General features: G+C 40.0%; 2 protein-coding genes across 2 annotated transcripts in view; one reads left to right on the top strand and one right to left on the bottom strand.

The window, feature by feature from the left end:
- LOC128737532 (acireductone dioxygenase) overlaps window positions 1-25,588 on the top strand; it is a 389,037-nt gene that overhangs the window by 160,648 nt on the left and 202,801 nt on the right. The window lies entirely within an intron of this gene.
- LOC128737517 (myosin heavy chain, non-muscle) overlaps window positions 1-25,588 on the bottom strand; it is an 80,282-nt gene that overhangs the window by 12,608 nt on the left and 42,086 nt on the right. The window contains exons 3-4 of the mRNA XM_053832174.1: window positions 18,893-19,049; window positions 10,513-10,634 (exon numbers count right to left, since the gene is read on the bottom strand). Coding sequence (XP_053688149.1) covers window positions 10,513-10,634; window positions 18,893-19,049 — 279 coding nt within the window. The remainder of the gene's footprint in view (window positions 1-10,512; window positions 10,635-18,892; window positions 19,050-25,588) is intronic.

The raw sequence follows: 25,588 nt of genomic DNA on the forward strand, positions 1-25,588 counted from the left end.
ACTTAGATGGCTGCATCAATTCCCTTCAGCTATTTGTATCCAACGTGTATCTCGAAGAATGGTCACAAAAGTTCTTTTGGTGACGTATTGATTGCCGTTGCTCGTCAGTTCCCTAGTTCGGTGGTCGATCTAAACCATGGAAGTTGTCTCGAACAAGTCGCGGTTTCTGCTATTATCAGAGGCACGAAGTTTTTGCGTGTAGTAGTTTGTATTTCTCCCGATACTATAGTAGACGCAAGGTAGTCAGGATTTTATAGACGAGCATATCCTCTCGATCCACCACAGTTACGTGAGAAAAAGGGCGTCAGATCACAGAATTTTCATTAGCACTAATTACCGCAGTAACCGCAAATTTCCTGGTTTAATGAAGAGGATGGAGTACAATACGACAATTCCCTCCTACTTCCTGCTGCTAATGCTGCTGTGGTTGAGGAATTTGAATTCCTGAACTCAAAACAAATAAATCCACTGAGTAATTACGTCGAACAAACATTCGACCTCATTTACTGCCTGCCTTCCTGATCAAGAGATCTGTGAAATGTCCACTGCTTCCTGTCGATTGTCACCATCCTCCACTGGAGTCATTCATGCGTATATTGGTACAACCCGTAGATCGTCCTACAAAATTTTAAAGCACTTGATGAAAACCTTTCTTCCCTGCATTGGACTGCATTGTTTGGTCAGATAGACGTGAATGATATGACATTGCAGTTTCGCGATGCTATCTGCACTTGGCTGAAAGGAAATCTAAATAGAAACCTCCTTTACATCATTTAAACTCTGCCTGGAGAAACAGTGAGTTGCGCAGAATGAAACGGCATCGGAAAACAAAACAGTCTACTTCTTAAGCAACAAACACCGCTAAATAAACGCGCTTGCAAAGATGCAAATCCTATGTAGTGCGGTTTAATTTGGTTTGCGAAATAATCCTAACAGCCTTTTGAACAGCTTTTCGTAAACTCCAAGAGGAAAAGCCGTTCATTGTCAGGCGATCTTACGCTAAAATAGCTGCGTGATGTTGCTGTTAATCTGGATATTTTTGACATCACTCTAAATATGGTTATTGCTGGTACCAAGAAATTGAAGAGCTGCTGCTCAACTGGTCCCGATGGTGTTCCGGCTATCATTTCCTGTCGCTGTGCTACTGTTCTTACCCTGCCCAGCAGTCGAATTTTGCGCAGCGTTTCGTTTGCGCAGCGCAAGTTATCAACGCTGTGGAAATAATCCTATATACTTCTTGTATTCAAAAATGGAGGAAAGGCATTACTAGTCTTTCTGTTGGATCAAAGCTTTTCAAAATCATCGTCAGTAGTATAATTCTGAGCAGCACAAAACATTCGATTTCAGTAGATCAGCATAAAGGGTCGTTCGGAGTCACTGGTACCAGCATCTTGCAGATGGAAGCCGGAACTCAAATCGACGCTGTGTACACAGATATTAAGGCCGCATTCCACACAGTAGATTATCAAATACTCCTGCACAAGCTCTCTCAACTAGGTGTATGTGATATACTAACTTCATGGTTGAGCTCAAAGCTTTCTAGTCGGATTGTATGAGTCAAACTGGATTCGGCAGTTTCAAGTACATTCAATACTACTTCTGGTGTCCTACAAGGCAGTAACTTGGGACCTCTGCTTTTCGCCTTGTACTTCAACTCCCACTGGAGCAAGAAAAATTCTTTCTAATTGCCTAAATGGCCATAGGTACATGTAGAGGCAAGAAGTGTCAGATCTCGTGTGAAAAATTTGAGTGCTAGCGGCTAAATTTTTTATAAAAACTTTAACTAAAGTATGGATCGTGTTTACGTATGACGAAGCGGGTCCGTCACTCTACTGCTGTCATCTCTAGAGCTTCGCAGCAGTTAGGATTCATCACAAAAATCGTCCGTAAATTTACTGATCCGCATTGCTTGAGCTCAGCACCTTCACGCTGGCCAAAGACTTATTTGACTTCGTAAATATTTCCTCACGCGCTTTCAGTAGAAAAATAACAAGGTCCGGGATGCTGCAATAGACTAAGCAGAAGTTTGCATGCACTTAGAAAAAATGCGTTTGGCATGAAGGGATGTGTCACGAAAAAAAATGAACACTTTTAAGACCCGTAAAACCGGCAGAAAAGACAGCCAATTGCTCGAGTAGATGGAAATTGGACGATTGGAAAAATTTATTTTGAACAGATGAATTGCAATTCAAATTATTCGGTAATAAACGGAGACAATATGTGCGCAGAAAGGTCGGCGAAAGTCTTCCTCCGAACAAAATACGAATTCCAAAAAAATTGTCAATGAGTGCTGCGTACTCAAGGAGGGAAACCCTTTTCAGTAGTCAACGAACTAAATTTATTTCTTTTTCCCCCAGGTAAAATGACGAATGTCTTAATTCATGAGTAAAATGGAAATAAATTTTAATTATGGCACGAAGTTGTGAAACACTCATCCAAATATGGTAATTCTCCGTGCGTATAACCTTAAAACGCACCGCATCGAAAACCACGCATCCGAAGGATGAATGACTCATACGGACGAACGGTATCGCTAGGTATTTTACAGCGCAATCTCTTGAAAATCTCTCCCACATCACAAGCGAAGTGACATTTCCAAATTCGCCAAACCCGGACGCTTTAGCGAAACAACATCGCAATAATTAAAAGCTTAATTGAATTGACGTTCGAAATTCAGCTCCTCTGTAATGTTCACAATGAAATGATCGCTGGATAAGACGCACTCGCTGTAGAGCTTGACTGACAAATGTTTCGACTGGGAACATATTTCTCCTTCGTGACGTCAAACACATTTTCATGGGTCGTGGCTTCTGCTCAATGCCTTACCATGGTCAATCGGATGTACGTACACGCGAAAAGCAGTTAAAGCGAATGTGAATTACCAATAATTCACATTTTCGTAAACATGTCCATATTTTACCGATGGTGATTGGTGTTTACATTTTTTTTTGCATGCTTGTCTTGCATACTTTGTTTAACCAAAGGATTATCGGCGCAGAAAGGATTTGTTTTCGTCGCGAGTTTTATTTTTACTGTTAATATTTATGACACAGATCGTAAAGTTTATTGTTGCAGTTTATAACGCAGAAAAGCAGTGTCCAACAAGCTAATTATTCTTAATTTTAATAATTATGGGGGCTCAGCAAAATAAATATTTAGAATTCGAATGCTTATAAAACACAAAACAAGCAACGCCTATATACCTAATAACAACCAGTTGATTCCTGATATGGCTAATTAATAATCATGTTTAACTTCTGATCAATGAACCCCAATAAATGTGTGGCCTCTGGGTTCATAAAAGCATATAGTATCGAAATCATTCATGAGATATCAATAATAAAAAGCATCCAACCTGCTACAATGTCGAACCAAAGATCATCTACCATGCACACCACATCATCCTGTGGTGAAAAAGATGAGAACCAAAAAAAAACGATTGTCGACAGAAAGGGAAATTCCATGTGTGCAGACAAGACCTACTAAACCACTAACTTTGCTTTCCAAACCCCTTTAACGCAACCTCCTGTTGTCAGATTTTGCAAGATTCTATAAAAGGTAACTCGGTTAGGTTCGCTACCCTCTCCGTCGTCGCTCTCCTCCGGAACCCCGCATGCGTTCAACACATTCTATTTTTCCTGATATGGAAGGAATTATATAAGTGCTGCACATGTGCTCCCCGGTTTCGTCTCCGCCGAAGACCGGTTATAGCTCCCTCCGTTTTTATTGTGCTTGCTGTTGTTGTAAGGTTTACTACTCGTGGCCTAAGGTAACCCCGAAAAGCAACAGTGAAATTGCAACTCAGCAGCAGCGCAACAACTGCAAGGTGAAACGCTGGATAAAATGTACATAATTGAAAACTCACAGTGCGAAGCAAAAGATTGACGGTTTTTGTCTCTCTAGGTGAATTAATCTTCGATGGTATGACCGAAAATATGCATGTACAATGTTGACCTTTCGGTGTGCAAGATAAGCAAATCTTTCTATTTTACCACTTTAAAGAGCCTTTCAGCATAAAAGTCAAGTGAAGACTTGAGCAGGGTGTTTAATAGGTGGCTATACTTTTGACCGGCATTTTATTGGCATGATTTTCCGTTTTTGATATATTACATTTAAAAAACTAATGTTAATGTATGATTAAAATTAGAGGAATGAAGAAAAATTGTAAACTCGCTGATAGATCGGATAGGCTACCTTGACAATTCCCATTCTTGGTCAGCCGTTACTCCCTCTCATATCCACGTCACCATCGTCAGTGTATCAGTCAAGCGAGTATATATCAAATTACTCAGTGACATTGCAAGTACGATTACGATACGTCAGAGGTGTTGCTATCCCTAAGTCTGGCGCTTAATGCTAGTTAAGCATACAAGGTAAAGAGTCAAATGAATTGAATATAATTTTATTCATCAATCAATTAGTGACGACTGAACGACGATTGAAAAGGCAGAACCTCAAAGTGCTTTAGTTCGCCACAAATTAATAATACATCAGCGTGAACTGTTTATTTGCTACCTCTAATTTGCTTTGAACAGCACCGAAGCCATTAACCAGAAGTAAGAAAAAATAGATTAGATAATCAAAGCAGTACCTATTAATTTGAATCGATTATCCCGGTTGTGGTGTGAGGTGACTGTTCGCACCCTAATCTAGATAGTCTTCCCACGCGGTTAACAAATTGCAAATTTATCAAACTCGCCAAAAAAACCAAAACAGATGTCAGCCGGGGTTCCCGCCTTTTACAGAGCAATTACTACTGGTTTAATTAATTACTAATTAATATGTTCATAAATTATTCGCTTCTAATGAGTACCAATTGCACGCGACCCAGTTACTATCGGAACGACGAAGCGATGACCGAAGTCGATGCGCTCAATGGGAGAAGGAGGCCTACGCTGAAGGTGTCACTTCGAAGGATTGCATCTGTGTTGAGTTGGAACGTTTACAAGATTCCTGTTTTCCCTAAACTCAGTCAAACTTGGGTGCGCTGTAAATATAGTGGCAGCAAGTACTTTATGAATGAATATAACAGCGTTGCACGATGGAAACTATTTTATCATGCACGGATCTTGGTTGGTATGAATTGAATGGTATGATGAATGGCTACAAGCCGATTTACCCCCTAGACATTACATTTTGCAGCCAATTCATTACGAAGGAACTGGTTTTGAGGTAAAGTTTCGCTGCAAAATGTGAAAATGAAATAAACATTTTTGGTATCTCGTTTCCAGAAACATCCGTCCAGTTAAGAAAAATACCATGCGTCTCCATTGCATTATCAACTTTATATACTTAAAAAAATGTATCTTAAAAACAAAAAATACTTTATAGCTTTTCGTATAATTAAATATTGTCACAGAACATCTGTATTTATTTACGTCCACGAGATGTTGAACAAATTTACAACAAAATATTGCCAATTCATATCTGCCGCGCCTGGGGCAGGCCAGACCCCATCATTGTTAATTACTTAATTTATTGAGTGAGAAATGACCCAAGACCTGAGCAGGCCACGTTTGGCCTGAGAATGATTGACAATCACGCGCAATGCCTTTATAGGGTTTACTGCCATTTTCGTACAACAACAACAACAACAAAATAGTCCTTTTAGATGCTGCCCAACATCAACATGAACGTTGTTCGTGTCATGGCACGTCGCGCTCCACCAAAATAAGTAATTTCATATAGATGGGACTTTTTCAGCCGTTCAATATGCACCTACATAAGTTTGACATAGCATTAACCTACCCGTCCGCGTCCGTCCGCCGCCGGTGCAATCACGTGTTTATATCGTGTTCGACCATGGCCAATTTATTCGGACTTCAAACCACAGCATACACAGACTTGTGAGGAAAAAATATCTTTCAATAAATTGATAAACATGCGGACTTTATTCAACCGTACCATATTTGGCAGAAAAATATGGAAACCAGATTTTCTTTTTTTTTATGCACGTATAGGGTCTTGCGAGAACAGATACCAATAGCGAACGCTGGCGCACTATAGACGATGGCTGTCGTTTAACCTGGCCACACACAACACAGAGAGACGTTGGCACCCCAATCGATGCTTATTTCTAGCCACTGCGAACCTTTGGGCCCATTTCAGCCTAACCAGGTGACGACGCTGCTCTGTGTGCACGGAAAACATATATCCGTCAGCGTAGTGTATCAATATATGGTGTGATTTCCGTTGATGATTTAACAACCTAGCTTGATGACGTGGTATTTTTTGCCAAATTACGTAAACAGTTTTTTTAAACTCCACTGATTTAGTCCCAGTAACCGATTTACGTGTTAAATAACTGCCATTTCTAGTTCGTCGCCGACAAGGGTGCACTGGGAGGTACGCGTTTGTCTCCTTTGAACCTCTTCCTTTCATGAATTTGTTCCTCGACGTTTTTATTACCCCATCATCCCATCAAAGGCGAATAGCATGCAGGACAATCCGTCACCTTCCCTCAACCATCACCCCGTCTCGAAGGACCTGAGAGAGTCCCCGAGACACGCACGAAGTACATCACTCTAGCCAAAGTGCAGCGGTTAGACAAAATGATCGAAACGAACGACTATATCGTATGCTGCTTTGAAATCAATAATGACGTGATGCGTGGGTACGTATTACTACCGAAATGTTTGCAAGATCTGTCAGATGGTAAAAAAAATAGTTCGTAGTGCCGTATACAATACGTAATATGCAAACAAAATTCTCTTTCGCATCGTGTTCCTCAGACGGAGGCCGATGCAGGAAACCTTTGTTAGCGAATATCAGTGTGGTTTTCGAGAGCGACGGACCAAATGCTCACCTTGTGACAAATCCTCGATAAATTCCAAGAATTTAACTTTCAGACTCACCTTTTGTTTATAGACTTCAAGGTGACGTACGATTCAGTTAAACGAAATGAACTGTGCCAGATTATGCTTGCAACAAAATTGATTAGGCTGATATGTGCTAGTATTGATGGTTTAAAATCAAGCGTAAGGATAGCGGGTGACGCATCGGACTCGTTTGTGACGTATGATGGTTTGAAACAAGGTGACGGACTATCGAATTTGCTGTCCAACATTGCATTGGAAGGTGTTATTCGAAAGGCAGGCTTGCAGAGAAGCGGTGCCGTCATCACGAAATCTCATATGCCCGACATCGACATTATCGTTGTTAACCTTTGAGCTGTGGAAAAGTAAGCTCTTGCTGTTGGCATATTAATTTCATTCAACTTCATAACCGTATGCTCGCACCTTACGCTTAACTCCACTCATGAGGTTCTGTACATCATTTGGCTGCAGCTTCTTCCGTACGGAAACCCACTTTTTTTTCATGTCTTCCTCAGGGCTCATGTCCTTGGGCACGAAAGTGACCCCGTTGGTTTTGTACCACTCCAGGTCATCCTTTGAATAGTGGCATGAAGCTAGATCTAGCTAGAAGATCGTAGGGCCCTCCTGTTGCTTCAACAGAGGAAGCAATGAGTAATTTTCTACCATGATGCAATTTGATGTGGAACACACTTTACGTTAGTGACATGTGACAACGATGTAAACCGTGAAGTAAAAAGGCGAATAGCGGCCGCTAACAGGGTCTTCTGCGAATTACGCAGCCAGCTGAGGTGCCGTAGCATGCAACTTCGTACAAAACCCGCGCTCTATAAGACGCTAATGCTCCCGATGGTACTCTACGGCCACGAAGCGTGGACGTTGAAAAAGAGTGAATGACGAGCTCTTGCCGTTTTTGAGCGTAAGATACTACGATCAATTCTTAACGTAGGAGTGTGGCACAGGCGCAAGAATTGTCAAATAAACGAAGTATGCAAAGATGCGGATAACGTGAAGCGACCAAAACACAACAGATTACAATGGGCTGACCACGTAGCAAGGATGCCGGATGACTTCGAGGCTGACTCCGTACCCGTTGGATGAGCGCTGTTGACGTGGATGCAAAAGCAGCAGGTGTTAGGGACTAGAGAGCGGCAGCCCAAGACGAGAAACGTGAATTCGGCATGGATTCGATGAGCGGATTGTCGCCGAAAAATAAAAATAAAAGTAAGTAAAGTGACGGGAACCACCTTTTAACCCGCCTGGGTAGTGTTTACGACAGAAGGGTGAGTTGACTGGGAGGGTGTCGGCAGCAGGGGGACGTAGAACGTGAAGTAAGGTTTTTCATCAAACGTCGTTTATCAACTGTATTTTAACATAAAAAATCAACGCAGGGGGTTTACAAAAGAGGAAAACGGTCTCTTACAAGGGGGAGGACAATTTATGCTCAACATACTACCATGTTGGGATGATGCCTTCAATTAAAATAATAATTACTAAACGACATAGTAACTGTTCATAATTAAAGGCATACAGCACAAGAGGACACACCACAATAGGTCAAAGAACTGGTCGCAGTGGTCCAATGTCCCCAACAAGGAAGAAAAAAGGGAGGAGGAATGTTCAAATGGGTAAAGGTTGTACAAGTGGCTGGAATTCTGAAAAGGGGAATAGGATGGATATTAACAAGGGAGAGGTTCAAAAACCTTAAGGTTTTGTGTCGATTTATAGGGATTACCGAGAAGAAGACAGATTTACAAGCAGCTGAGAGACAACAGGAGTGAAACTGACGAAAGGAGTAGACACATTCAAATGAAGAATAAGGGTTTTGTTTCTTGCATTATGAGAGTTTTCGTTACAATAACAGATGTATAAAGTGACTGAGAGACAAAGGGGCTCCAAGTAAGATCAGTATTTTTCCAATGTTTGCCATAAAGAACTCAAATAGAAAAAATAAGAGCTGTTTCCCATGGCTGCCCCTTTCGTTTGTTTATGAAACTTATCATTAAATGTAAACTAATTCTCTTCCATACACATTTCGGTTAAAAACAAAATATTGGTTTGGTTTTGTACAATTACTATCAGTGTTGGAAAAGCTAACCAATTTTTAAAAATAGCCCAGCTTTCATTCACTGGAGTGCAAAGCCGCCACATCGAATGGAACCATTAGCTCCTCTGCATCGATATATTTCGAAGAGCTAAGTTTTCAGCTAAATCCCCGGGGCTCTTAACTGAACGAATCGGAAACTTCTTTGGTATAGTTTGGATTTTTTTCACCAGCCATTTTACCAATTGTTCAGTAGGCGCTCCCCCTACCGATACACTTTCTCATTGCCAGGTACAAAATGCATTTTTGTGATACGCTTTTTAATTTTGGAAGAATGGGGTTTGAACCTTGAAGATTGTCCAGAGCATTTCCTATGGTGGATTTGCAATCTTTAATAACATTATTCACACGTTTTACCAAAGGGGTTGTTTATAAGTAGCCCGTATGGTCCGTTATTCATTTTTTGGAGAAGTTGTTCATTATAGTCAGTTTGGCCTGTGATAACAAATTTCATGAGGACCTTATCTGCTTTTAAATGGAAGACAGGCTTCGCGAATAATTCTTTCATAGCCTGTGTATCCGGTTTATTCTCATGATACGAGAGCGTTTTTGACGTCGTTGTCACTATTTTGAGGCATAGACAGCAATTTTCTGAGCGATTTGCCATCTGGCGAAATGCCAATTTTACTCTAATTTTTATAGCTTTTAAAGCTTTAAAGTTGAAGAAATGATAATGAGTTGTAACACAAACGAAAATTCAATACAGTCTCGGTAACTCAAACTGCTTACATGTTTCTAATTTAAGATCTGAATTCCACAGAAAAATAATATTACATGCAATCATACATTAACCAGAGGTTGAAGTGTTTTGAATTCACTTGCCTCAAATATTGGTATGCAATGAAATCATTGTTTTTATTGCGATTTCCATTGAATGATTTCCATGCCAGTCTCGCTGAGTTAACCGTTACCCACCAGTAGCAGCAGAAATCGATACCCTTTGGAAGACGATATACAACTACAGTTACTTCCAATGAAAAATGACAGTTGATTGGTAATCGCGCAATATCTATATCAATTTATATCTATCAGCATGAGTGCCTCCTCACATTCGCATTCTAACACGTGCTGCAGACAGATAATTCGCTTTAAAATTCGTATACTACTAACGTAACGTACACTGTTGATGATAGCTGATATTAATCTAGCATGGATTTTCAAATTATGGCAAACCATACTCTCGTACGTGATGAGTTAGGGACAGCAATTTATCAACGTAAGCAAATGTTGTATCGACAATACCTGATAGAGTTGAACAGCAAAAATGTCATCTTTTTCTTTCGGTGCAAAGCCTATCTAAAATCTTAAATAATATTTACCTAACCATTTGCTCGTAGCTAGCTCTACTTACACATTTATTTATGCATCTTTTGTGTACTAAACAACCACAATGGAAAAACAAAATCTAACATCACTCAGAACCAGCTTTGCAACAAAATTCAGAAAAGAAACTGTAACCAAATCCCACACCTAATGTTCTGTTAAATATCTGCGACGTCTACGAGACGAAACAAAAAATAAACACTAACAGAAACTAAACTCCCTCACTCTCTTTCTCTTTCGCCTATACCTAATAGGGTTGTTTGGTCCACTTACCGCTACGGATCCCTTCGGTTTTGATGCGGCCACGTACGCCAAATACTGTATCACCTTTTTTGTGTTCTCGGTCTTGCCAGCGCCCGACTCACCGGTACACAGGATGGACTGGTCTTCGCGGTCTGGAAAGAAAACAAGGAAGAGATTAGTGAAATAGCAGACATTTTCTAAACGTTACGAATGGTCTATTTTATCTACGGTGTGCCGTATAAAGGATTAGCTGTGGAATGTCACATCATCATAGCGTACGGTATATGCAAACACATATTGCATACCACGGTCACGGTGTTCGGTATGTCAGCACTTGCTTTGCAAATTTCCGAGCATTCACTGACTTTCTACCGGTTGACGGCCGGTATTAACTTGTTGAGCGTGAACTTGACTGACTTTAGGCAAATTTGCAACAGAGTTAGGCGAAATTAATTACCAATCATGCATATGCGAATACTCATGCATTTTTCTACGAAATAATTTCGCAATATTTAATTACGTCTGCAGTCCAGCGTCGTAGCATAGAAAAACCCAGATGTCAATGTGTTAATTCTGTAGCACCTCGACACTTGCGTTCACTTTTGGTGCCATTTAAGGCAATCCTAATGCTACGAATAAGGCCAGTACATTTACCGCAGACTAACTGCACATACATAATCCATCCAACAGCGGAATTCGACCCCCGACAATAATTCACCAGCTGTGTATAGCCGCCGCACAGGGACCAGATTTTATTCAAATGACTTAATGACCAAATTGGGAAGTTGTTTTCAACCGATCACACCGTCGCTGACGGGGTGACTGACTAAAAGTGGGTGAGTCGAAAATTAATAAGGATTTAATAAATCTTTTTGCACAGTTGACCCTTTTGCGACACACGCTCGACCATATGGTTTCGGACAGATCTCACATCTGGCTTCTGATACTGTTTGAATTGTAACGAATTTTTCGAAAAGGTAACCATCCCGGAATCGAAGCACGCATATCGTAATCGTCGCTTGCTGGATTTTTGGTGCCTAACCATTTTGGAAGTTAACCATATGGTGTAGTTCAGAGCGAACGTTTCGTCTATATTACCTACCATTTCAATGATAGTTGTCTATTATGCCGTCTGTAGTAGAGAGCTGAACGCTATAATAATCGTTTGACAACTTATGTCAGTAGCAAAATATATCAGTAAGTTTCAACAGATTGTTCGCACCCATCGAATTTTGCACGCCGTGTCAGGTTTGAAACTGTATACTTTTCGATAGAGGTCAAAAAACTGAAACCTCTCAACTTTTAGACTAACCCAACAGGTTTGCGAGTCTGTTTATGACAGCTTATGCACTGGTGATTAGTGAAATTGATTTCGATGACAAGCCAGTAAGTTCGATTATCCATTGTGGTGTTACTTCGAATGGAAACAATGGACTGGTGAACTTAGGAAAACGTTGCTAGTTTAACTAGTTTATAACACGTTAATTGGGAGTAATTCCATAAAAGTATTTGTCCTCAGCTAAGTAATACATTCTAGCGTTTATATTTATACAATGGCTTTGGTCCATTTGAACTATAAATATTCGTGGATTTGTTGATGCATCTGAAGCAAGACTGTTTATGTTTCTCAAAGCGAAATGGTAACCAGATATCTGAAAACGACTAATCGTGTCAAAGTCATTTGAAGTGTAATACAAAAGTGAGAAACAAAAGGCATTTAATGTTACCACCATGTAACATTTTTTATGCCAGACCATATTGCCATTTTTTAGCCCACAAACAAGACTAAACCAAAGCAACTGGCATGATTTAGCTAGATATCGAGCTTGATTAATTGAATATATTTATTATGTTTAAACAACTGGTTTCAAAAATTGCAAAATTCTGGTGGCGCGATTATTTTAGACACCTACCATTTCAATATGCACTATAAACATTCAATGCGCATATGCTGCCCAACTAACGGACAACTGCTGCAGATGTTATTTATTCGATCCAAATCGATCAGGATGATCTGAGAGTAAAACTTCAACTTTTATTCTCACGGTTATATATTTTCAAATTAACAAAGCCAGCAAGCTGATTTATCATTTTTACTACAGTAATCGTTTTGCTTCACGGCGTTGCAGAACAAAGCGAAAGGCATCATTAATTTAAGGCGAAAATTCAACTTAGAGGCTCAGCATCTGTTTATAGACTTCAAGGCGGCATACGATTCAGTTAAACGAAATGAACTGTGGTGGATTATGCTTGAACGTGGTTTTTCAACAATACTGATTAGGCTGATACGTGCTACCCTTGATGGTTCAAATTTAAGCGTCAAGATAGCGGGTGACGCATCGGACTTGTTTGTGACGTTGGATGTTTTGGAAGCATGACGGCGGGCTATCGAAATTGAAAGGTGCTACTCGAAGGGCAACCGTGCATCAATATCATACATCAATATCATACATCAATATCATCGATGTTAATCGTAAAACTGTGAAAGAGGTATACACGCGTCTTAAGGAGGCAGCTGTGAGGATAGGGCTTATCATAAATTTTACCAAAATAAAATTATATATATGGTGGCTGATAGAAAGTGTGGTAGCCCTTTGGGTCTTGAAACTGCGGTGGTGATAGATGAAGATACTTTTGAAGTGATCGACGAATTTGCTCACTTTGGTACGTTAGTGACATGTAACAACGATGTGAGCCGTGAAGTAAAAAGGCGGATAGCGGCTGTAAATAAGGCCTTCTGCAGAATGTAGTCAGCTGAGGTCTCGTAGCCTGCCAGTTCGCACGAAGCTCGCGCTTTGTAAGAGATAAGGGCTGTCACGTTGTCTGTGACGGAACCACCGTCTGCGAGTAACCTCGGTGCTTTTAATTCAGCATAGGCCGATCGAAGCAACGCTTTGTTTCTACGCAGTATTGGCAGCGAGCAAATCTGTTCTTATGTGTAAGGGATTTTTAACTCGCCTCATTTCATCTTAACTCAAATAAATCGAGTTAAAAAACTGGAAATACTATCTTTCTTTATTACTTTGCAATTGGGGCAATTCACGACCGATAATGTGGAGACGGTTCCTAAATTCGGCACTGATTCGATAGATGGATTGTCGCCGAAAAAACCGCCTGAAGGGTCGGTTATGGCGGTATAACAGTCTTATAGTTACTACCACAAAGTTGTTGGCATCTCTTAGTTTTATTAGCAGTGGTATAAACTGGATCAAGCAACTCAAGAACAACAAGGCAGCTGACAAAGATGGCATCGCAGCGGAGTTTATCAAGATGCGCCGGATAAGATGGCTACCTGTCTGCACCGGCTGATAGTCAGAATTTGGAAAATAGAATAATTACCGGAGTAGTGGAAGGAGGGAGTAATTTGTCCAATATACAAGCAGGGCAATAAGCTGGCATGTGAGAAATATCGAGCGATCACCATTCTCAATGCCGCCTGTAGTGCTTTCTCAGATCATCTTTTGCCATCTATCGCCGCTAGCAAATAGATTCGTGGGAAGGTATCAAGCCGGTTTTGTGGATGGGCGATCAACAACGGACCAAATCTTTGTGCTGCGATAGATCCTCCAAAAGTGTCCAGGTCCCTACGCACCACCTATTCATAGATTTCAAGGCCGCCTGTGATACTATCGACCGTGAAGAGCTACGGAAAATTATAGACGGGAACGGCTTTCCCGGAAAGCTGACAAGACTGACTGCCTAATCCATCGTAGGATGGTGTACACTCAAGTACTTTTTTTACACGGTTTGGTTTTTTGAATATTAAGAACGGGGTAACTTAGGGACCATTAATTTATCTCTCAATACATTTGGGAGTGGCTGGACATTCCTCACGTAGATTGCAAATAGTTCCTTAGTGGCAGCGTTCTCAAGTAATCGAAAAAAACAAACCGTGTAAAAAAAGACTTGAGTGTATAAGGATATCGGGCGCATTATCCAACCCGTTTGAAACCCGCACGGGACTTCGACAAGGCGATGCTATCTCCTGTCTCCTCTTCAACACGGCGCTCGAAGGCGTTATGAAACGTGCGAGGTTTAACATGCTGGGAACGATCGTCAATAAATCTAGCCAATTCGCTGACGACGTGGACATTGTCGGAAGGACGTTCCAGGCGGTTGATCAGCACTATACCAAACTGAAATGTGGAGCAGTGAAAGTTGGATTAGTGGTGAATACGTCTAAAGCCAATCTATTAGCAGGTGGAACCGAGGTAAAGACAAACCGAAGAGTTCGCATAGGCAATAGTGTGGTTGTCGACGGGGACGAGTTCGAAGTGGTAGACGAATTTGTATTCCTTGGGTCGTTGTTGACGTCGGAAAACTGCAGCAGAGAAATTCGCGACGTATTCTTACCAGAAGTCGTGCTTACTATTGACTCCACAAGACCTAAAGGTCTAGTAAGCTCCACCCCCGTACCGTACCGTATATACCACATACAAAACGCTAATAAGACCGGTAATCTTCTGCGGGCACGAAAGATGGACAATGCTCGACGGAGACTTGAAAGTACTGGCTGTTTTTGGAACGTCATATGCGTAGGACCATCTTTGGTGGTGTAAGTAAGAACGATGAATGGAGGAAAAGTATGGACCATGAGCTGGCGCAGCTCTTCGACGAACCCAGCATCCAGAAAATTGCTAAAGCTGGAAGGGTACAATGGGCGGGCCATGTTGTGAGAATACCTGATAGCAACTACGCAAAAATGGTGTTCGCCTCGAATCCGGTTGGTATCAGACGCAGAGGTGCGCAGCGTGCTCGATGGTTAGACCAATTGGAGCAAGACCTGGAAAGTGTGGAACAGTCGAGAAATTGGAGACAGACAGCCAAGGACCGAGTTTGTTGGCGGAAAATGGTTATGCTGCCAAAATCCCAAAGGATATAGCACCACGATAAGTAAGTAAGTAAGTAAATGAGTCTAAACTTGGTATTGAAAACCATTTGAAGAACATAATAAAACTTAAATCGTTACTTGGGCTGTGCTGCCACTAGAAGCACAACTGTTTTGTGATAAAAAACGAAAAACAGAAAATCGCACTCAAAGTTGAAAAACGAGTATTGCTAAAATTGTTTAATTGTTTAATTTGTGTACCACAGTTTATATTGCTATATCTCTACATATTTGCGTTGATAAGGGAAAATGCTTATCAACTTAGGGACTAAGCTCTTCAAGAAGTGCTTCATTGGTTTCACTGTGCCTGGTTTTTACTGTCAGGTATTGTGAACCGATTAGCAACGTGTGATTGTTGTATCAATAAATTATACTCATAAAATTCTCCAAGAATTTGATACCGCCCAAATACGTTACTTGCATAATTTGTGCACGTACTACGCTGAATTCGCGGAGAAATAAAGTTTTTAAGTTTTTAACGTGACGGTTCGTGAGAGAATGTCAAATCAAATCAAAGCACCAAGACACAGACATAATATTTTCCATCTTTGGCACCGTGGATTCGCGCGGGACTAGTCTATCTGTTTTATTTATAGCAATAAAGGTCCATAGCATATTTTTGCTTAGCCTTTATAGTTGAGATATAGTTTATATGTGTCGAATTCTGGCCCAGATACGTCACATGCGTTTTCTAAACGAGAATTCATAATCGCGCGGCGAAAGTTGTTGTAATGGACAAAGCATAATTGCCGGCGCTCGCGTTGTTTCGTTGGATTATATCATCTACCGAGAAGAGCCCTGATCTGAGCCTTTCCCAACTAGCCATATTCTAATAACCCTAATCATATCCCGTGATACTTCTGGATATTCAGTGGTACCAGTGGTCTCTAGTAGTAACACGTATCGGACTAAGATTCCCAGCTTTTCCCAGGTATTGGAATTGGAATGGTCAATTGGAAATATAACGCTAGATATTAAAACATAAAACATTATAAATAGGTCACATGAGACAATTATGTGTCCACCGGTAGTGTGTTATTGTAATATGTCACCGCCCAGTTAGCTTCGAGGTACGATGCTGGTCTAACAAGCCAACCGTCGTATGTTCGAATCTCGGCTAGGCCGTGCTTGCTAGATAGAGTCAGTAGGATCGTTACACTGGCCCCGTAATTTTCCTGTACTTTAACAGCCGGCTGCGAAGTCTGTCGATAAAGAAGGGTAATGTCTAAAGACGGTATAAACCCATGGTTTTGCTTTTTTATGTGTCAAAAAATGGAAATATTCAAAATTTCGCTTCACAACTATTTGTAGATTTAATTTTTAATTATATTTTAAGAAAGAAGATAATTGATTTCAATTTATTACGGATACTATTTGCTCGCGTGTTCGCGTGCATTTGCATACATGTGCGTGCTTGAATCCCTGCAGGTGGCACGTATTTGAACTGCAAGAAAAATGTAACGATGACTGCTCGCTCGGTCAACCGCTATCCTCGGGATTGATACAGAACGACGTGATTCACTACATAGGTATAAATTCCTTTTCAATGAGTCACTCATAGTGTCCAGTAAGGCAAAAAATAAACTCTTCTGCTTTTGTGGTAGCATTTAAGATGACTTATGTCGATATTTTCGGTTTCGGTCCCGTCGATCGTTAAGAATAAAAAATAAGCATACAAACATGGAAAATTGAGTATCCTGAACAGTTGGGCCCAAAGGAAATCGAAATTACCGATTCGATAATTATGCAATACCTGCGTATTTACTTCCATACGCAGCGGTTATTACTTATCGAAAATCATAACATAGGTAAAGACACAAACTTTCACTTAATTCATACTGCAAAGCAACAAATAAATACACCTTCGGTGGTGATATTTCGCGCATCAAGGTCTGTCCACTTGTGGTAACGACAAAACGTATGGGCAACCGGTTGGTTGCAAAATTCCCATAAATGCTGGCAATATTGCACCGTCGTCGCGTCGTACAGCGGACGTACGAAGATACGAAAAGTTTAATGATCAAACTCAATTATCCGTTGACCAGGCATGCGTTGTTTCATATGCTGCTATCATATGAGAAGTGAGTCACGGGGCTGGACCGACTCTACAGTTTGCATTTTTTCGTTCGATATTGTTACGTTCAAAAGCGGACCTGGAAATCGAACAACTAATGCAAATGACGACTGTTGACAAAATGATAAAATTGGTGCCAGGAGCTCTCCCGTCGAGTTAATCGTTTTGCTCCACATACCACTACTGCGTTACTCACCCATCGACTAGTCTGGCACCAATCGGACCGAAATTGTCAAGATATGTGTGCAACATTTTAATTAAACATCCGCGCTCCTTTAGCGATTGCACAGGCCGTTGCATTGCTAACCTCTGTGTCGGAGCCACTGACGATATATCGACAAGCGCGTCAATAGGCCGGACAAGCCTTGTATGGATATAATTATCACCGTTGTCACAGATAGACATGCTCAACCATCAACAACAATCTCGGGTCGAGATGACAATATACTTCAAATGCAGCCAACGGCGAGTGCGGGTCGATTTTCTGCGTAATCGACCCCCAAACAAGCAACGATTGATATCCATACCTTTAAACAGTCTGGTTAGTACTTTCCGGTTTTTATTGGCGGATAACTGAACAGCTGGATTCACGACGAACTTCGAGTTGCCGCCATCGTGACGGGCTCGATTAAGTAAATGTGTATTTAATTTACTCAAGCCAGCCACAACAGAGACGAAACTGAAAATTACAACGCTTCGAGCTATTTGATTATATGGCATTCACGCCGAAGAATCAATAGCCATTATTGAGAGGAAGTTTTTTTCTTCTTTAAAGTTAACACTTCGTTTGGTGTTAAGCGGTGTCACGAGAAGACGATCAACAAGCTGTGTGACCCGGGAAGAATTAATGGGACTTTGCTTGTCTCTAATCCGAAGAAACAAGTACCTAGGGATACATTAGCGATTGATTATATTCTGGATGGTTTGGAGCTTGTTGTTTTTTCTACGACAATTGCAGTTGAGTTCATTCAAGTGAGTAGAGAATTATAGTTGATTTCTTGAGTCTGTAAGCAGTTTAGAGTGCCAAAAACGTCATCACGTGATAGTCCTCGAGACAGCTAGAGATTCCATATCTCGTGATGAACTAATGCCTTAAGGCTGCCTGCATTATGCATTATTATTTATGGGTAATATCTTTTAATAAGATAAATCATCATCATCAACAATAAGTCGTCATTACGATCTTCCAAGAGTTCATTCTAGGTGTAATGTTTGAAAATAAAAGCAACTCAATTTGAAAATTTTTAAGCCGAATCTGCATTCAAATTTATTTTAGATAACATCTGTGATCCATCTTGATTCGCTGTTGTTTACCGATACGCTTACAGACAATCAACTAATTTTTAGTTCGAGATCCCGAGGAACAATCAACTACGGTAAATTACCGAACATAATCAATTTGGTTCCGAAAAACATTTATGTAGGTACATTTGGATATGGGAACTAACCTTGCAGCATCGATCTGTACGCGGTGTCTGTGATTGCGAATACATGTGGCGGCACCTCATGCCGTTTGATGCCTTTATACTTTTCCATAATCTTCTCGGTATAGATGGGTAATTTTTTGTACGGATTGACCACCACGCAGAACAGGCCGGAATATGTCTGCAAAGAGAAAGAGCAAAAATGTGATAAATGACAGGTTGGAAATGACGAATTGCACAATGAGTGATCATAGAAAACTTTGTTGATGTTAATATTATAAACCTATAAAAAAACATCTACAAAGAATAGCATAAGCGATTTTGTACTGTAACTAGATTTACTATGATTTTTTATTAGGTCAATTTTGAATCTCTCTTTTCAACTGACTTCGGCACAGCATCAACTTCTCGTCGGATGAAGTTTAATTTCACGTAAACAAATTAACACTCTTATCGATGTTTAGCCCAGCTCGTGTTGCAGTTTACATTACGGCACGCTAATTCCCTTCTTATTATTCTTGAAGGGGCTAAAACTAATCAAACGCTAAATTAAGCACGTTGTCTAATAGGCCGTTGGCGGAGCGCGCCTTATCAACGGGGATCACACGATGTTTACACATATTGGCTGGTAAGCCTTCAATAGTAACCGAATAGGTACGAAGCATACAGCAACTTGTATTGCGCTAGATCGATACTGGCTGGCGAGCAGCAGCGAACGGCAATTCGCTGACAATAATTCCACCAGCCAGACGGCTACAGATCAAAGAATGTAATTAATCTAAATGAGCACTTTGTTGATGTTTATGCCGCTACTGTTTACAGTCAATTTTCCTTTAAACCAGGGCAGTTGCATGGAGATCACCAAGAGTAATATAAGTAACGGCGACAGATTCTGCCCTAAGTTGCATGGATTTGGGTTATTAGATTGTAAATACGTAGCCAGTACTGAGAAAGTTAGATAGATAGGCAATAAAGCAACAATTTGTATTTCTCTATGATTTATTTTATTATTATTTTAGTAGAATTTAAATCAGATTTCTTGGATAGTTTCTATAATGACTTGAACTGGAGTTGCTTATTACCACTAAAAATACATGCTCCGTATACCTACCAAGATTTGTAGCCGTGTAAATAATGCTGAAATTTTGAAATTACAGAATCATTGCCGTCCTCAACTTAACTTTGCATAGCAATTAGTTTTATATATTTGGTACATGTGGGGTTGCTGCAGGAAACACTTGTTCGCAGCTTTGCAGAATGAAGATTTCATCATCAGTTAACATATTTCAAAGCAACATACGATTTAGTTAAGCGAAACGACTTCAAACGGATTATGCTCAATCAAGGTATAAAAACACCATTAAAAGGATATGTTACTTGTTAAATCCTGAGCTGGTGAAATATTGTTGGTTACGTTTGTAACGTTTAGCTGCGCTACAATAGATCAAATTACTGATCGCAGTGGAGAATGTACTCAACAGAAAAAAAACGTTTAGCTGACCTGACGTACAACAAGGCAAGGTGCCATACAATACAATACCAGTTTATCGTTATTTCAAGTATGTATACAAATACGGCATATCTAACGTTCGTCACGACAGGTCAAGTTAAATATTTAGCTCGCCAAGAAAATAAACGAAAGTAAAACAAATATTGCAAAATTACATCAGTAATATTTTTTTATAAAAGTAGTAAAACTTTACGATGATGTGAAACTGCGAAATTATGATAAAAATATATGAGATCTAAATACAAGTAAATCGCCACAAATCTGCCAATAGGTGCGCAGCATAATTTAATTTTCAACTCACTAAAAAATAAAACAATCAACACGTGCCAGACTTAGACCGACTGACAAATTGCCCGTCTAGCAGTTCATAAATCAACCTCGTTATTATTTTCGTTTGTTTTTGTTATTTTTTCTTTTCAGCCGGCCACCAACAAGAGTCTGTGTCGGATTTTGGTCTGTCATAATAAATACATGCTTAATCCCGGCTACGTCACCAGCGAATATTTTTCGACGGGAAAAGAAAATAGAATGTCAGTTTTCTTCAACTGAATACTACGCCATCAATGCTAGTACACCTGCTCTAATGCAGGTAAAGCGTGATACAGCCCAACGCACTGTGACGTTGAGGAGACAACAATTGAGATCTTGACGATTGGATAAAACACGCTGCACTAAGAGCATTCTGTTTCCGTATTTAACATCATGTTCTACAATGTAGATATTCTCACAGTTTCAATCATCCGAGCATGAAGCGCATCATCTCGAAGTCATTAGTCATAGTTTAATTTCTCGTTAAACGAGGAAAGACAAGGTTGTGCTCGGTAGTAGGCGAGATTTATTGCTCTCCCTCCGTCTAACTCACTCGCCCTGCGAGAAAGAACTTTTGAATAACTTACACGGTTTACTACACATCGTTTAGCTGCAGGAGGGTACCGGGAGGGGACGATAAAAATTTCACAAATTCTTCCCGCAGAGCGGGATTAAGTAATATTCGACGACGGCATAGATCTACACCGTGACAAGTTATGATGAAACATAAATTCTCAAAAACAACGTATTTTCACTTGTAATACAACACGGATCCGAATCAGTACAGACTAACTTGAGGAACATTACTTAAAAGTTGGTGACATTAATGGGAACTGATTGCCAATCTGTTGGGAATAAATAAGCTCGGCGTCTACTATGCAGCATCACTTGAGGAAAATCTATGGCGAATATACTGGGAAAATAAATATCGCGTGGCTCTCAAGTAGGTGTATGGAATTATTTATAAATCGTACAAAAATATGTGAATATCAGCAAACACATGTAAATACTTCCACGCACATTCCGAGTGTCGTCGCGTTAGCAGGAAGCTACAAAAGCACAATAAAAAAGTTTTCTTTTTTCGTTTGAGTCCGAAAAATGTGACAAAAATAAATTTGTTGGTAACCATTATTAGTTCATTAGAATATTTTTGCCCTATGCAAAGCACCGGAGGGCTATAAATATATGAACTTGATTTTTCGCAACTTGGCGCGCCAATGCGCCAGTCCTAAAATAGATACCTACTATTTTTTATTCTGATGGCGTATTATTAGAAATAATCCTCAATGAATGTGTTGGCAAGTGTAGTTAATTTTTCTTCGTGATGTTGTTACATTAAAAAATTTATCACTTGGATTACTTTGCAGAAACAAGTTGTTTCACAACTTTAGTGATATGTATTTAACAATTATATATAGTAGTTAATCCGCCCCGAGTGCAACTCAGGAAAATATTTTTTTTAAAATAAAATGAGACAAAAAGATTCAATTGAATTCTTGATGAATGAGTGTAATATTGGATGGTTGCTTTATTGTTATTATCACTGGTTTATTTAACTTCTTTTTCAACTGTTCTTGAAAAACTTGTACTATCATAGCAATGAAAAAATATCAGGGATTCGAGCACTAGAGGATGCCGAGATTTGACATAACTTTTTTAATTTTCACTTTACATGCATAATTTTACATGTATAATTTAATCTCTAATTGTCAGATTGTACTACAAATAAACCACTCACTGTGCCTTCCAAACTTGCACTTTGCTAAATTACTTGAACACGTAATGTTAGGTGAATATTCTTAAGATTTTCATTCTGACAGCTATGCTATATAGCAAGAGTATCCCTCTCTAGCCACAATTTTCTCCCCTACTAGAACTGGGTTCGACTAACCTGCATTTCTAAAGAACCCTTTCGTCAGGAGTGAGAAACATAAACCATTCAACATGCATACGATATTTATTGTTAATTCCAGACAGACAGTGTTATGCTATTTTATTTTCAAGCACATCAAGTACACTTTTCGCATCAAAGATGAATCTAGTACAAACGATGCTTTCCATCTTTTTTTAAAGGAAATGTGAATACAGGATAATATCTTTAGTTGTCAGTTCTTATGCCGATTTACATCATACTACTAGAGGATGAAGAAAAAAAGTTAGGAAATAATTCACTAATAAAAAAAAAAAATAATGCTAAAAAATAATGCTATCGTGAAATTTTCACCGTTGAAAGATTAAAAATTGGCGAATATTTCAAAAATCTACCATGATTTAGAACAAAGGTCTTCGACTTTTCTAGGGAGTTTTCCACCGGCGTAGAAAATTTTGCAAACATTTTTTCCCAAGTGATATTTTTTCAAATTTGCTGAGGAAAATGTGCCTACATTTTAATAAAAAAAAATCCTCTGCTCTACGGTACTTGTTTTTTAAGGTTGGGGTTGATGTTAATGTAAATAGAATTTTGCGACCATAACTCAGCTACAATAAAAAATGCTGTCGTGATATGTTTACATCAACTACACCATCATGTTCCGAAAATTTTCATAAATGAACATAGCTTTTGTTACTTTTCTTTGCATTTTTCCATCGCGTTGAAAACTTTTTGTGTAAATCCTTTTCCGGTATTTTTACTGGAATGCTAAGAAAATTTGCTAGCATTTTCATCCCATAGATTTTGTTTCAGGATACAGTTGGATTTCGAATTTGGCACGGTTCGATTTTGGCATGCCTCGATTTTGGCATACCTCGATTTTGGCAACAAAAGTATTCGTTTTTGGCAACACAAGATATTTCACATCCATAAATATGCTTAAATATCAATCAGTTTCCGCATACATCCTTTAAATGACGAAAAATGATGCCCTCAGTATGTTCATGAAAAAAAGTTATGTGGTTTCGAACAATAATATTTTTATTGCCGTAGGACTACGTCTTACCGCAGGGTGTCAATAACTTATTTGCACCGGACGGATAGCTCTTGGCGGACTTTTTAAACATAAAATGGTTGCAATCGTTGATTAATGATATTTAGTCAATTTCTGAACCATTTACATTCAATTTTTTTCCACCAAAAAAGGGTCTCGATTTTGGCACGGTTTGTTTGTTGCCAAATTCGAAATCCTACTGTATTGGGCTCAAGAGTTATGAATTTGTAAAATAAGCGATGTCTAAGCTTGAATTTTTATAACGATAATCTTTCCAAGAGACAAAGGAAATTGTAGAGGTAATGAAATTTAATGTTAAAGGCGAGACAAGACGTGGAGAGGAAAGAGCAGAAAATTAGATTGAGGAGTGTCATTGAAGCAACACTTAAGGTTTGGAGTTTGCTGGAAAATCCGCGGATTGAACCAATTATAACTGGATTCGAACCAAGCTATTCTTCCTGGACCTGTGATTCGCAGATATTGTATAACCTTTGAACCAATCCGGATTGATGAAAAGGAATCAAGCGACACATGTATAAAATAGCATCCGATAGTCCACAGCTTCGTAGGGAATTGCCAAGCGAGCTTAGCTTCATGGGGGTTCGCGCAGCTATGGACCAATTTTTACCATCCAACAGATCTTGCAGAAATGTCGGGAGCACAACGTGCCCACGCATAACATCTCTATTGGTTTCAAAGCAGCCAACAGTCGATCGAGACCAGCTATGGATGCACGAACACGGTTTTCCGGATAAACTACCTCGGCTGATTAGAGCTACATGGGATCGAGTGATGTGGTTTCGTGGGCATCTCTGGGACATTTTCGAGTCTCTTTGAGACGCGGGAAGGGTTGAGACCAGGTGCCGGCTTATCTTGCATACTGTTCAACATTGCTCTTCTCTTGAGGGGGTGATCTGATAATCTGACGAGTGAGCATTGAACCGAGAGGCATAATTTTCACTAAAAGAAGCCAACTCCTAGGCTTTGCAGGAGCTTTGCGACTCAATCTACGCCAGGCTGAAAGCAGAGTCTAGAAGGATACGGCTAAAAATAAATGCGTCGAAGATCAATTACATGAAAAGAAGAGGCTCAAAGGAAACAAACGCGTGCCTCCCACGGACAGTAACCGTTGACGGCGACGAACTAGAAGTGTTAGATGGGTTCTTGTTGGGATCGCTGTTGACCGTTGACAACAACAGTAGTAAGGAGATCCAGCGGCGCATTCAAGCGGAAAATCAGGCCTACCATACGTCGCCGTACGGAGCTGACAGTGTACAAAACCCTTATTAAACCAGTACTTGAAGCCGTAACGTTGCTCACGGAGGATATACGCGTCCTTGCCGTGTTTGAACGGAAGGTACTGCGGGCAATATTTGCCGGAGTACAAACTGAAAGCAAAGATTGGCGGAAGTGTACGAATTACGAGCTACAGGCATTGCTTGGAGCGATTTCCAACGTACATCTAGCGAAATTCGGTTGGCTACGGAAGGGCCGGACACGTCGCAAGAATGCCGTCCAACAGTGAAAGCGATGAAAACAGTTCTCTTCAACAACCTCACCGGCACCAGGAAAAGGATGGCTCGACGTACAAGATGGTTCGACCAGGTCGAAAGCGATTTGCGACTTTTGAGACGACTGGGAAATTGGCGAATCCAAGATCGAGTTGAATGGAGACCACTGCTTGAAACAGCAGGAGCCATCCCGGCTCTATGCTGCTGACGACGACGACACGACTTGTTTAAAATCCACCATCACTAGCAGAGATAAGTTATTTAATCAACACGTAGGGTGCTGCATTTCTTCGTTTATGGTATTTCTTCTTCTACAAAAAAATAGCATTAGAACCAACTTTGACACCAACTACAATAAAAACTTTGCTTCAATGCCGAAATATTTTATCTGCTCATATGGGTGTATTGTATATGTAGAGGCAAGAATTGTAGAATTTTTATCGTGCCAAATTTCAACGGTTGGAAA

The sequence above is a fragment of the Sabethes cyaneus genome, chromosome 2 (genome assembly GCF_943734655.1).
Source record: "Sabethes cyaneus chromosome 2, idSabCyanKW18_F2, whole genome shotgun sequence".
Lineage (NCBI taxonomy): Eukaryota > Metazoa > Arthropoda > Insecta > Diptera > Culicidae > Sabethes > Sabethes cyaneus.